The following is a 12455-nucleotide window of genomic DNA, read 5'->3' as shown; positions in this document are numbered from 1 at the left end:
AAGCCCACACCAAGTACCCATTCCAGCAGCCTTCACTGAGCAGGCTGGTGGTGGCTTCATTCTTAACAGGACACCTGGACCAATTTCAGTTTCCCACAATCTCGTTTACCACCACGTCCCCCTCCCCAACCCGGAATTTCTACCCTGCCCTTCCCCCATACACTTTGCAGCCCCAACCCTCTTACTGGGGGTCTGCCAAACTTGACCCTGATGAGAAACACTTACCCCCTCACCCCCCCAACATCCCTTAAATCCAGCTCTGGCTCCTTGTGGTTGGGGACTGGGTGCAGTGCTGTGACTGAGACCAGAGTGATGCTGGCCATTGGCCATTTGATTCAAAGATTGGACATCCTCTACAAATGGTGTGGAGTTCCTCCCTAAACCAATTAACAGCCTGATGGCCACCCACCACAGCGGAGGTGAGATCACGTTTTTGCTGGCGGGAATGGTGGTTGTGGAACCCCGCCTCCCCCCCCCCCCCCCCCGCCACCCTACCGCAATTAAAAAACCAACCCATTGTGGGGTAGCGTTCTTGTTGCCTCTTTAATTAGAATGGTTTTTGGCACCCCTACCTCCTTACAATGACCAACACTGAGATAAACGCAAAATACTGCGGATGCTGGAATCTGAAACAAACAGAAAAATGCTAGAAAATCTCAACAGGTCTGACAGCATCTGTGGGGAGAGAGTAGAGCCAACATTGGCTTTACCAAAGGGTCATCAAGACTCCACGTCTAGATGAAGGGTCATCTAGACTTGAAACGTTGGCTCTATTCTCTCCCCACAGATGCTGTCAGACCTGCTGAGATTTTCCAGCATTTTTCTGCTTTCTTGTCAATGACCAATACTGGTTGGATTGGGTTTTCAGGCTGGGTTAAAACTTGGGTTAGAGTTCAGAGTGAGGTCAGTGTTTTGAATTGAGTGCAATTCAGATTTGGGTCGGAACCCACTAGAAGTCAGTACGAGAGCTTCAGTCTTGCTAATACTAGAGTCTACATTAGGGTTAAAATTATGTTTTTAGATAAGATTTAAGTTGAAGTCATAGGTTCGGATTAAGATATGAGTTCAGATTGGTGTGTTTCAGAGGATTAACAACACCAGGTTAAAGTCCAACAGGTTTATTTGGTAGCAAAAGCCACACAAGCTTTCGGAGCTCTAAGCCCCTTCATTGTGTGGCTTTTGTGGCTTTTGCTACCAAATAAACCTGTTGGACTTTAACCTGGTGTTGTTAAACTTCTTACTGTGTTTACCCCAGTCCAACGCCGGCATCTCCACATCGTGTTTCAGAGGATCAGAGTTAAGTTGGTTTTAGGGTTGAAGTTAGTTAGCTTTGAGTTTAGACTCGAAGCTCGTGTCTCTTTCTTTATAAACAGAGACTAAAAAAGACTATTTGTTCTGGACATACACCTTTAATATAGTTAACCTGTGTTTAATTGCAGAGTGACAGGGAGAAATCGGAAGGCCTTCCAGTAGCCCCATTTATGGATCGAGATAAAGTTACCAAGCCCACAGCTCAGATTGGATTCATCAAATTTGTTCTCATACCAACATTTGAAACGCTGATGAAAGTAAGTTTAAGAATAAGTACAATTCCTCTTTCGATCTTCGAATTAAATCAATGACCCCTTTCTTACCTCCATGCAGGCACGGCAAGTGATTCAGAAAGCAAATGGCATTTTGGGAGTTTTTTTATATGGGTAAAAGAGTAAGAAAGTCTTGCTGACATTATACAGAGCTTTGATACAACTGCATCTGGAGTACTGTGCACCATTTTGGTCTCTTGTCATGGAGGGGTGCAAAGATTCACTGGATTAATTCCTGGGGTAAAAGTGTTGTCCTATGATGAGAGAAATGGGTCTGTACTCACTGGAGTTTATAAAAATGAGAGGTAATCTCATTCTAACATTTAAGATTGCTGAGGGGGCTTTATAGGGCAGCATGCTGGCACAGTGGTTAGCACTGCTGCTTCACTGCGCCAGGGACCCAGATTCGATTCCCGGCTTGGGTCACTGTCTGTGTGGAGTTTGCACGTTCTCCCCGTGTCTGCATGGGTTTCCTCCGGTTTCCTCCGGTTTCCTCCCACAGTCTGAAAGACATGCTGGTTCGGTGCATTGGCCATGCTAAATTCTCCCTCAGTGTACCCGAACAGACGCTGGAATGTGGTGACTAGATTTTCACAGTAACTTCATTGCAGTTTAATGTAAGTCTTCTTGTGACGCTAATAAATATAATTTAAACTTGAGGATTGATGCTAAGAGGTTGTTTCCTCTGTCTAGAGATTTTACAACAATGAGGCATTGTCTTAGGATAAGGATGAAGAATTTCCTTACTCACGGTCAAAAGTCTTTGGTTGAGTATTTTCAAGGCTGTCCAAAATAGATTTCTGGACTCGGAGAATACGAGGATATTAAGTATTAACAGAAAATGCTGATGATACAGGCAGGAGGGAGTTTCCTTTCAACCACTCCAATTTCTCCCCTCACTACCCGTCCGAAGGAGTTTGATTTTGATTTCCTTCCTTTCGAAGCGGTGGTGTATTTCCCAATCCCTCAGTGTTGCTGTGATCCAATTTCTATTAATAACCTCACAGCAAACACCGGATATGATGGACTTCATTTTCCTTTTAAAAGGGGTGAGCAGTGTGATGGCATCACCCCCACCTCCCTGTGCAATTACGTCATCATACCCCCAGCATGATGGCATATTTGATTTGCTTTATTATTGTCACATGTATTGGTATACAGTGAAGTATTGTTTCTTGTGCGCTATACAGACAAAACATACCATACATAAAGGAAAGGAGAGAGTGCAGAATGTAGTGTTACAGTAGAGAAAGATCAACTTAATACGAGGTAGGTCCATTCAAAAGTCTGATGGCAGCAGGGAAGAAGCTGTTCTCGAGTCGGTTGGTATGTGACCTCAGACTTTCGTATCTTTTTCCCGACGGAAGAAGGTGGAAGAGAGAATGTCCGGGGTGTGTGGGGTCATTTATTATGTTGGCTGCTTTTCCAAGGCAGCGGGAAGACAGAGTCAATGGATGAGAGGGCTGGTTTGCCTGATGAAGTGGGCTTTGTTCATGACCCTTTGTATTTTCTTGCAGTCTTGGGCAGAGCAGGAGCCATACCAAGAAGCAATACAACAATAAAGAATGCTTTCTATGGTGCACCTGTAAAAGTTGGTGAGCGTCATAGTGGACATGCCAAATTTCCTTAGCCTCCTGAGAAAGTAGAGGCGTTGGTGGGCTTTCTTAACTATAGCGTCGGCGTGGAGGGACCAGGACAGGTTGTTGGCGATCTTGACACCTAGAAACGTCTTCACGTGACCAGCCAGTGATTCTGAGTAGAGTCCAGTTTATGATCGTGTTGGTACCTGTTGTAAACTTGATGTTTTAAAGAGAAACCTGTCGGCAAGGCATCAATTTTAAATTGCACAGTACATCTGTTATATTCAGTGATTAGTTTTTTGCAAGCTATTGCAGCTAGAAATGCACAGCATTGCACATGTATGGTACGCTTTCAATTTTTGCATTAATTTTTCAAGGTAAAAATTGTCCTCTGGGACCTAATTTTAGCTTCACAGCGTCAGGGACCTGGTTTCGATTCCTGGCTCGGGTGACTGTCTGTGTGAAGTCTGCATGTTCTCCCTGTGTCTGCTTGGGTTTCCTCGGGGTGCTCCGCTTTCCTCCCACAGTCCGAAAGACGTGCTGGTTAGGTGCATTGGCCATGCTAAATTCTCCCCCGGTGTACCTGAACAGGCGCCGGAGTGTGGCGACTAGGGGACTTTCACAGTAACTTCATTGCAGTGTTAACATAAGCCTACTTGTGACAATTATTTTAAACTTTAACTTAAAAGTTTGTTTATTAATTTTAACATTCAACGATGAGATTAATTAGTCTTGTAAATGATGGTATAGAAATTCAAAAGCTCAAGACAGTGTAGATGGAGCCAAGCATTCAAACTTGGACAGAGACCCTTTTCTGATGGAAAATGGCAGATTGACTTGGAGTACAGCAAAGCAGTATAACTGCTTCTCCCAGCTTTGTGCATGTGTGGGGTGGGATGGGGCTATGTCATGTCACACTACTCCCACCTCTCCACTTTGGTTGTTGACAAATCCACAACTGGAAATGTTAACTGTGTTTCTCTCCTGATAGATGCTGGCAGACCCACTGTGTTTTTCCAGCTTCCTCTGTTCTTAACATTAAGACTTTGAAAGGATGGCTGCATTGTCCTTTATCCTAGCAGACTAGTGGATTCCGATGGCCAGGCCTAGCTAGGCTTTGCATAAATCCCTTTGAATTTGAGCACTGCAGCCCACAGGGGCCATTAACATCTCTTCAGGGATTAAGATGGTGCACATTTCTTCGATGCTGCCTGATTAGCTCGTATTCATAGAATCCCCTACAGTGCACAAGCAGGCCATTTGGCCCATTGAGTCTGCGCCGACCACAATCCCAACCAGGTCCTATCCCCATAACCCCATGCATTTACCCATCTAGTCCCCCTGACACCATGGGGCAATTTTGCATGGCCAATCCACCAAACCCACACATCTTTCGGACTGAGAGAGGAAACCGGAGCACCTGGAGGAAACCCACTCAGACATGGGGAGAACGTGCAAATTCCACACAGATAGTGACCCAAGCCGGGAATCGAACCCGGGTCCCTGGCGCAGCGAGGCAGCAGTGCTAACCACTGTGCCACCGTGCCACCCATGACTGGATTGTTCAAAAATCGCAACCAGACGTGGCTTCGGTCATTTTAAACGGTCTTTGTCTAATTTTTAGATACTCAGTTGGTCTGATAGTATCTGTGGCAAAAAAATGGAGGTAATGTTTCAAGGTTCTGATTAAACTTTGCTGCTTTCTCTACGTATTTTGGCAGACCTGCTGCGCGTTTCCATCGGTTTCTCCTTCTGATTTCCAGCATTCTGCTGTATAAGGGATATGGTAATTGGCCAAGAAGGTGAACTCAAGATCATCCATGATATCATAGCCTAGCGGGGCAGGCTCAAGGGGCTGTAGAGACAACTGCCGCTCCTATGTTATTATGTTGAATGGCTTTTCTGTTGATCCTTTTCATCAGGTGAAGGTGAGGAGTGTTGGGGCTGGGAAGTGGATGACTATTTATTTTGGCTACTCATTAGTAAGTACTTTGGGGCAATGTAGAGCTGTACAAGTTTGACAATTGCATATATTTTTCAGTTAACCCATTCTGTGGCTTCTCACTGAGTAGGATTGCTAATTTATCAGTTAGTTTTAGTCATAGTCTCATGCCCACCAGAAACTGGATTGAAATCACCTAGTATCATTTCACTGAGGATATCCTATCAGTCTGAGCTGAATTTGAACCCAGGTTCCAAATCTGCACTGAATTACACTCTTGCTCTAACGTTGATCATCTCAAAGATTACTCCCAGGGTAGAATTTTCCAATAAGATTGGCTAACATCCATCATGAGGTTCTCTGGCTGTTTTTTAGCCTTGGGCAAGATTCTCCGATTTTGTTTGCCTCACCGCTGCTGTCAGTGAGAATGGAGAATTTGACGCTCAGCCAAATCTCCATTCACTGTAGCGGGACTGGAGAATCCCAGCTGCAGGTGAGGTCAGAGAATTCCAGTCCATGTCACAGGATTGGCATGGGGTATTTTGCCAAATTATGGCAATAAATCAGGAATCCCCTGCATTCATTCCAGACATGTTCAAACTTGCTGGTTGAATTAGTTCATCAATTATTCATGTTGAAATGAATAAAGTAGCTGATGTTTCATAAGTGCACCCAGTGCCAGCAGAGAATCTACATAAGAACTAGGAGCAGGAGTAGGCCACCTGGCCCCTTGAGCCTGCTCCGCCATTCAATGGCTGATCTTTTCATGGACTCAGCTCCACTTACCCGCCCGCTCACCATATCCCTTAATTCCTTTACTGTTCATCTATCCTAGCCTTAAAAACATTCAATGAGGTAGCCTCAACTACTTCACTGGACAGGGAATTCCACAGATTCACAACCCTTTGTGTGAAGAAGTTCCTCCTCAACTCAGTCCTAAATCTGCTCCCCCTATTATCCCTCTTTCCCTCCAAATGTCCAAGATCCAAGCTATCCCACTTCCTCGAATTTCTTCTCACAAGAGATCTGTCAAATTTTCACCAAGACTAAAAAGAGTTTGAAGTTATGGTAAGAGATCAAAAGGACCTCCCTTAATTCAAAAATAGTCACCGTTCTGCTCGGAGGAGTCTGTGACATGTGATGGGTGTGCCAGTCGCTTTAGCTGCTACCCTACCCATTCCAGATGTGGGGGCTGTAAATGAGAGTCATGGTGATTGTAACTTAAATCTTGGTGGGTGGCTATTCACTGCACAAAATTACCAAATAGTTTGACTGATTTCTTGAAACTGACATCAGTCGGAGACACCAAAGGTGTTGGGGTTAGTTCAATAGTATAATCCATCTTTGAGTTAGAAGATTGTGGTTCGAGTCTCAGATATTTAGCCCCAAATCTAACCTGATTTTGGTGCATTGCTGGGGGCGCGCTGCTTTCAGTTGAGATGTTAAGCGAAGGCTGTACCAGGGGACAGAAACAATTCAATTGCGCCAACGTCACTCAAACAGATTATTTGGCCAATTATTAGCTCTTGCAAATACACATTTGATTGATTTGTTAATCCACAATAACAACATACACTCATTTCAATATAATAGTGACGTTTCTTGGAACATTCTAAAACATTATGAAGTGAAAATAGCATCAAACCACAGTGATATTGGGGAAGGTGTCCAAGATCAGTTTTAAAGAGGAAGAGAGTTGGAGACCTTTAGGGAGGGAATTCTAGAACTTAGGGCTCAGCTATAGCCACTAATGATGGAGCAATTAAAGTTAGAGATGCTCCAGAACATTACAAAATACTTCAATGGGCACAAAGCTGAGGTGATGAATGGCACTACACAAGTGCAAGAATTGTTTTGTTATTTGGGATGCAGGTGAAATAAAGTTTATAAGTAGGCTTACATTAACACGACAATGAAGTTACTGTGAAAATCCCCTGGTCGCTGCACTCCGGCGTCTGTTCGGGTACACTGAGGGAGAATTTAGCATGGCCAATGCACCTAACCAGCACAACTTTGAGACTGTGGGAGAAAACCGGAGCATCCAGAGGAAACCCACACATGGGGAGAACATGCAGACTCCACATAGACAGTGACCCAAGCCGGGAATCGAACCCGGTCCCTGGCGCAGAGAGGCAGCAGTGTTAACCACTGTGCCACCGTGCAGCCCATGGCACAATAAGGTGTGCTCCTTTTAATATTAGTTCTAAGGCACAGTTTGGAGGCAGTGTATAGGAAATATTATCCTCCATCTCACATTTGCTATGTCTGACTGACTATATAATGAGGAGGGAATGCAAGATGCTATAAAACAGATATTTCCCGAAAACATGTCCCTTAAAGTTTGCACAGTGGACAATACGTGATGTGAAGTTTGTGCTTGACCGGGTTTGATTATTACAGCACCATCATGCCACTGTTATTGAGTTGTACTGATTGTTCCATATTTGCTGTTAGTTATTCCCGCAGATTGAAGAGGCTATGGTACAGCCTTTGCGAGATTCTAGAGATCGCTATGAAGAGCTGAAACAGATCGATGATGCAATGAACGAGGTAAATGCAACCAGTTAGTAATGTGTACTTATTGCAATTTCCTACAATCGGAGCTCCTCCAATGAATTAGAGGAGATCAAGTTGAGGTATACAAGACGATAAAAGGTATGGATAAGGTAGTTGTGGAGCGGATGCTTCCTCTTGTGGATCATTCTAGGACAAGAGGCCATAGTCTTGGGATAAGGGGTAACAAATTTAAAACAGAGTTGAGGAGAAACTGCTTTTCCCAAAGCTTTGTGAATCTGTGGAATTCGCTACCCCAAATTGCAATGAATGCTGGGACAGTGAGTAAATTTGAGGAGTTAGACAGATTTTTAATTGGTAATGGGTTGAAGGGTTATGGGGGAGTGGGGGGAAGGCAGGAAAATGGGGATGAGGAGCATATCAGCCATGATCGAAAGGCGGAGCAGATGCGATGGGTCGAATGGCCTAATTCTGCTCCTATATCGTATGAACTTATGACTTGTTGCCCTGTCTCAGCCGTCATATGTTTGTAATGGTTTTGAATTTGCATTGGAACTGGAAAATAATCCCCTTTTTGTAACTTGCATTGGTGACACCGAGCAACTTAATGTAGTTTTTCCATAAAAGAAAGCCTTTTGTTTATAGAACCCGTTTCAGAACCTCAGGACATCCCAAAGAGCATGGCAGCCAATTAGCTACTTTTGAAGCGAAGCCAGACACTCTCAAATATGGGGAAGAATTTTGCACTCCCCTCTCCAGCCAGGTTTGGTAGTGGTGGGGGGCACAAAATTGCATGGACGGGATTCCCCCAGAATCTTGCCTGCCTTCGCCCAGATGCAATTTCATGGTGGGGTGGGCAGGACATTAGGTGAAAGATCAGGTCTCTCACCCATTGATGTCCTTAAGTGGCAACTTAATGGCCTTTTCCCGCCCAGCCTCTCTTTTTCGGCTGGCGGGAGTGGGTGCGAGTAGGGGTGAGAAACTGAGAAGTAAACTTTCCCCCATCTCGGGTGGGAAAAGGAGTGGCCCCTCAACCTGAAAGCTCCTTCAGAATTGGGGTGTCCTCCCCTCCAGGACCAGCGGCCTAAGCCCTGACACCACCACCCACCTCCCCAGGGCATCCCTTCCTTCCCACCCCTCAGAACGGGCCCGGGATTAGTTCCAGGCAGAGTGCTGCAGTACCTCTGCTGGCCATTACAGCACTATGCTTGGGCGGATGTCAACCCATCAGATTGGCCAACAGCTCTCACGGGCAGGAAGGACATCCTTCCAAGGGCGGGAGTCCCACCAACTGCCAATCAACACTCAAGTGAGTGTTAACTAGCAGTGGCCTTCCAAGAGTTGGCAGTAGCATGTTGTGCACCAACTCTCGGCACTCGCCATCCTTCTAATTCTACCCACAGAATCATAGAATGATACAGCAGAGAATGATGCCATTTGGCCCATCATGCCTGTGATGGCTCTTTGAAGGAGCTGTACAAGTACTTTATGCTCTCTGTAGCACTGCAACTTTTTCCCCATTCAAGCTTTCATCCAATTTCCTTTTCAAAGTTCCTTGGGGTGGGACTTTCTGGCCGCGCTCACTCCAAAACCAGAAAGTCCCACCCGAGGTCAATGGACCTTTATGTGGTCCACCCCCCTCCCCGCCCTCTACGATTCCCGTGCCGGATGGGATGGGAAAATTCCCCCCACAATCTCAGCTGCTTCTACCATTCTAAAAACATAAATTATGCCTTCTTTATTATTCCAACATTCCCTAGTCTGTCTCCTCTAGCTCACGGTATGTTCCTCAAATTATAACCTCTAATGTATGCCCATCGTGTGTTAATGAAAATTGGTGAATCGTTTTGCCATTGAATATCCTCTACTGATAAACTTCTTCTCCTCTGTGGCCTCATGAGGCTACAGGCAGCTTTGACAGATCTTTTCCTGGACTTCTACCAATGACCCACTTAAGTGCCAAAGATGTGCGGGTTAGGTGGATTGGCCATGCTAAATTGTCCCTTAGTATTAGCGGGACTAGCTAGAGTAATTACATGGGGTTATGGGGATAGGGTCTGGGTGGGCTTGTTGTTGACTCGATGGGCCAAGTAGCCTCCTTCCGCAATGTAGGAGGAGTTGAAGTGTCTGCTGGGCACTCTAAAAGCAATCTTGCTATCCATTTTTCTTTCTGCTCTTCTTCCATCCTTCACATATGAGGGAGTCCATTTTGCCCACTGGTTACCACTCCTGTCATTGAGCCGAGGTTGGGAAACTTTGGGTTGCCTGTTCAACCTCACTCCCTGCATTCATTGCGTTCTGTGTTGCTCGCCCTCATGTTTCTCCTCCTATTGCTCTCTCTTTATAAAGGGATGAGACTTTATTTTTATTTATTCATTCATGGGACATGGCATCGCTTGCTGGCCAGAATTTATTGCCCATCCCTAGTTGCCCGAGGGCAGTTGAGAGTCAACCACATTGCTGTGGCTTTGGAGTCACATTATAGACCAGATCGGGTAAGGATGGCAGATTTCCTTCCCTAAAAGGACATTAGTGAACCAGGTGGGTTTTTCTGACAATGGTTTCGTGGTCATCAGTAAATTTTTAATTCCAGAAATATTTTATTGAATTCAAATTCCACCATCTGTCATGGCAGGATTCAAACCCAGGTCCCTAGAACATTAGCTGGATTAATAGTTTAGTAATAATACTGGGCGGCACAGTAGCACAGTGGTTAGCACTGCTGCTTCACAGCTCCAGGGACCTGGGTTCGATTCCCGTCTTGGGTCACTGTCTGTGTGGAGTTTGCACATTCTCCTCGTGTCTGCGTGGGTTTCCTCCGGGTGCTCCGGTTTCCTCCCACAGTCCAAAGATGTGCGGGTTAGGTTGATTGGCCATGCTAAAAATTGCCCTTAGTGTCCTGAGATGCGTAGGTTAGAGGGATCAGTGGGTAAATATGTAGGGATATAGGGGTAGGGCCTGGGTGGGATTGTGGTCGGTGCAGACTCGATGGGCCGAATGGCCTCTTTCTGTACTGTAGGGTTTTCTATTTCTATTCTTAATACCACTAGGCAATCACCTTCTCTCTGTCTCATAAAATGAAGACCAGCATTAAACGTAGTGGAGTAGACATTGGACTTCTTATCAAAAGCACCAATTTCCAACAGAAACAATTCCCGTCAGTCATGTCAACTTGCCAAACCAGAGTGGATGTGAAGCATCTTCCTCTGACCTTTTCTCACCCTTCAAGTAGTCACCTAAGATGTGCCCATATTGGGTGGGAGTGCCTGGCAGAAATATTACAATTGGCTGACTCCACTTAATGCTCAGACTATCTGGAGTGGAAGCCAGTGACACCTCAGAATTCCCATGCTTAGTGACAGAAGAGGTCGGAGGGATTTTAACCTGAAGTATGTTGACATTTTCCTGCCCACTGTAGTTAAGGTGATGGTTATTATAAAAAGGTTGGGCTCTAATTTTACCGGCACACCCGACCTGAAATTGGGGCAGGCGAGGCTCGCAGAACAGCATTCTCCATTGGCCTCAAGCGCAACCTTACGAGCCTCGGTCTGGTGTGCCGGTTAAATTCCAGCCGTGATCTTTTATTTTTAAACCCTACTATGTTCAAAAAGCATTGCAATGCCACATTGTTCACAATAACTTTTTTTTTTGATAATCTTTAACTTTACAAGTTGCGGAAGAAAACAGAAAATATCCCCCTTGGATGGAAGAAGAAATAATTTTCTTCGAAAGAAGATTTTGAAGAACTCGCACTCTTGGACAGTCCTGGAATTCGGATACAAAGCAACCAGAAACCAAATGTGGACAAGAAAATATTAAAGGAGTTTAAATGTTTTTATCTTAAAGCGCGTGAAATTGTTTTCCAACTAGAATTGCAATGTAGCAAATGAGGACATCGTCAATACTGGTATCGTGGGGACATGGAAAGATAGACAAGAGGTTGAGCTACGAACAGCCAACAGTGATTGGCCAGTTAAGTTGGTTGCAGGGCAGCAGTACTGATGTGGGATGACATAACAGCCACTGGCCAGGTGGAGGTAACATCAGAAGGAAAAATAGCCCCAGTGGAGATGGTAACAGCAATTGAATAGTAACTAGGAACTGCTGTCAACATTAGCTGGAATTGAACACAAGTACTAAGAACTGAGCTGCAGGAAGTTATACCTGGATCAGAGATGTGAAAGGGCAATGTGCAACATGTTACGCCACACAATTTGTGTTAATATTTTCTGAAAGAACTATCCAATTCATTTCATTCCTTTGCTCCATCCCCATAAACCTACTTATTTTTCCTTTTCAAATATATATTCAGTCATCTTTTGAAAGTTACTGCAAATGTGTTTGGTTCATATGTTGATAAGCCAATTGGCCTCAATGCCCCTGCACTTGGAAAAGTAAACCATTCTGAATTCCTGATCACTATCCAGTGCCTCCTGCAGTAAGTATTATGTTTGTACAGGGATTGGGTTTCGCTGTGATGACCCACAGTTGAGTTGCTTGCTGCCTGGGATCATGCATGAAAACTAGCCATCAGGAAACCATCCAGAATCTGGTCAGCACTCGATGAACCAAACCTCAGGAAAAGGTCAAGATTCTTGGCAAAGGATGCAGCGGGATTAAAATGCGAGGCTTATTTTTGTTTCTTTTAACCAAAGAATGTAATAGTTGTACGTGAACAAATATATAGGAGAGGATTCTCCCATTCCACCATGCTAATTTTCTAGTGCAGCAGGGTGGGAGAATCTCACGGCCGGGCATGTATGGGATTTGCGCATGCGTTCTCACCATGTGCATCTCCCAGCGCCGGATTTCCGGCGCCATCAGATCCGTGCTAGC

At 44.9% G+C, this 12455-nt stretch overlaps 1 protein-coding gene across 1 annotated transcript in view; it reads left to right on the top strand.

The window, feature by feature from the left end:
- LOC144480019 (high affinity cGMP-specific 3',5'-cyclic phosphodiesterase 9A-like) overlaps positions 1-11338 on the top strand; it is a 76246-nt gene extending 64908 nt beyond the window's left edge. Inside the window, exons 16-18 of the mRNA XM_078199168.1 lie at positions 1440-1568; positions 7560-7655; positions 11291-11338. Coding sequence (XP_078055294.1) covers positions 1440-1568; positions 7560-7655; positions 11291-11338 — 273 coding nt within the window. The remainder of the gene's footprint in view (positions 1-1439; positions 1569-7559; positions 7656-11290) is intronic.
- The last annotated feature ends 1117 nt before the right edge of the window (positions 11339-12455 follow it).

This window comes from Mustelus asterias, chromosome 27 (genome assembly GCF_964213995.1).
Source record: "Mustelus asterias chromosome 27, sMusAst1.hap1.1, whole genome shotgun sequence".
Classification (NCBI taxonomy): Eukaryota; Metazoa; Chordata; class Chondrichthyes; order Carcharhiniformes; family Triakidae; genus Mustelus; species Mustelus asterias.
The sequence above is the reverse complement of the archived record's forward strand: the minus strand, read 5'-3'. Positions and strand labels throughout refer to the sequence as shown.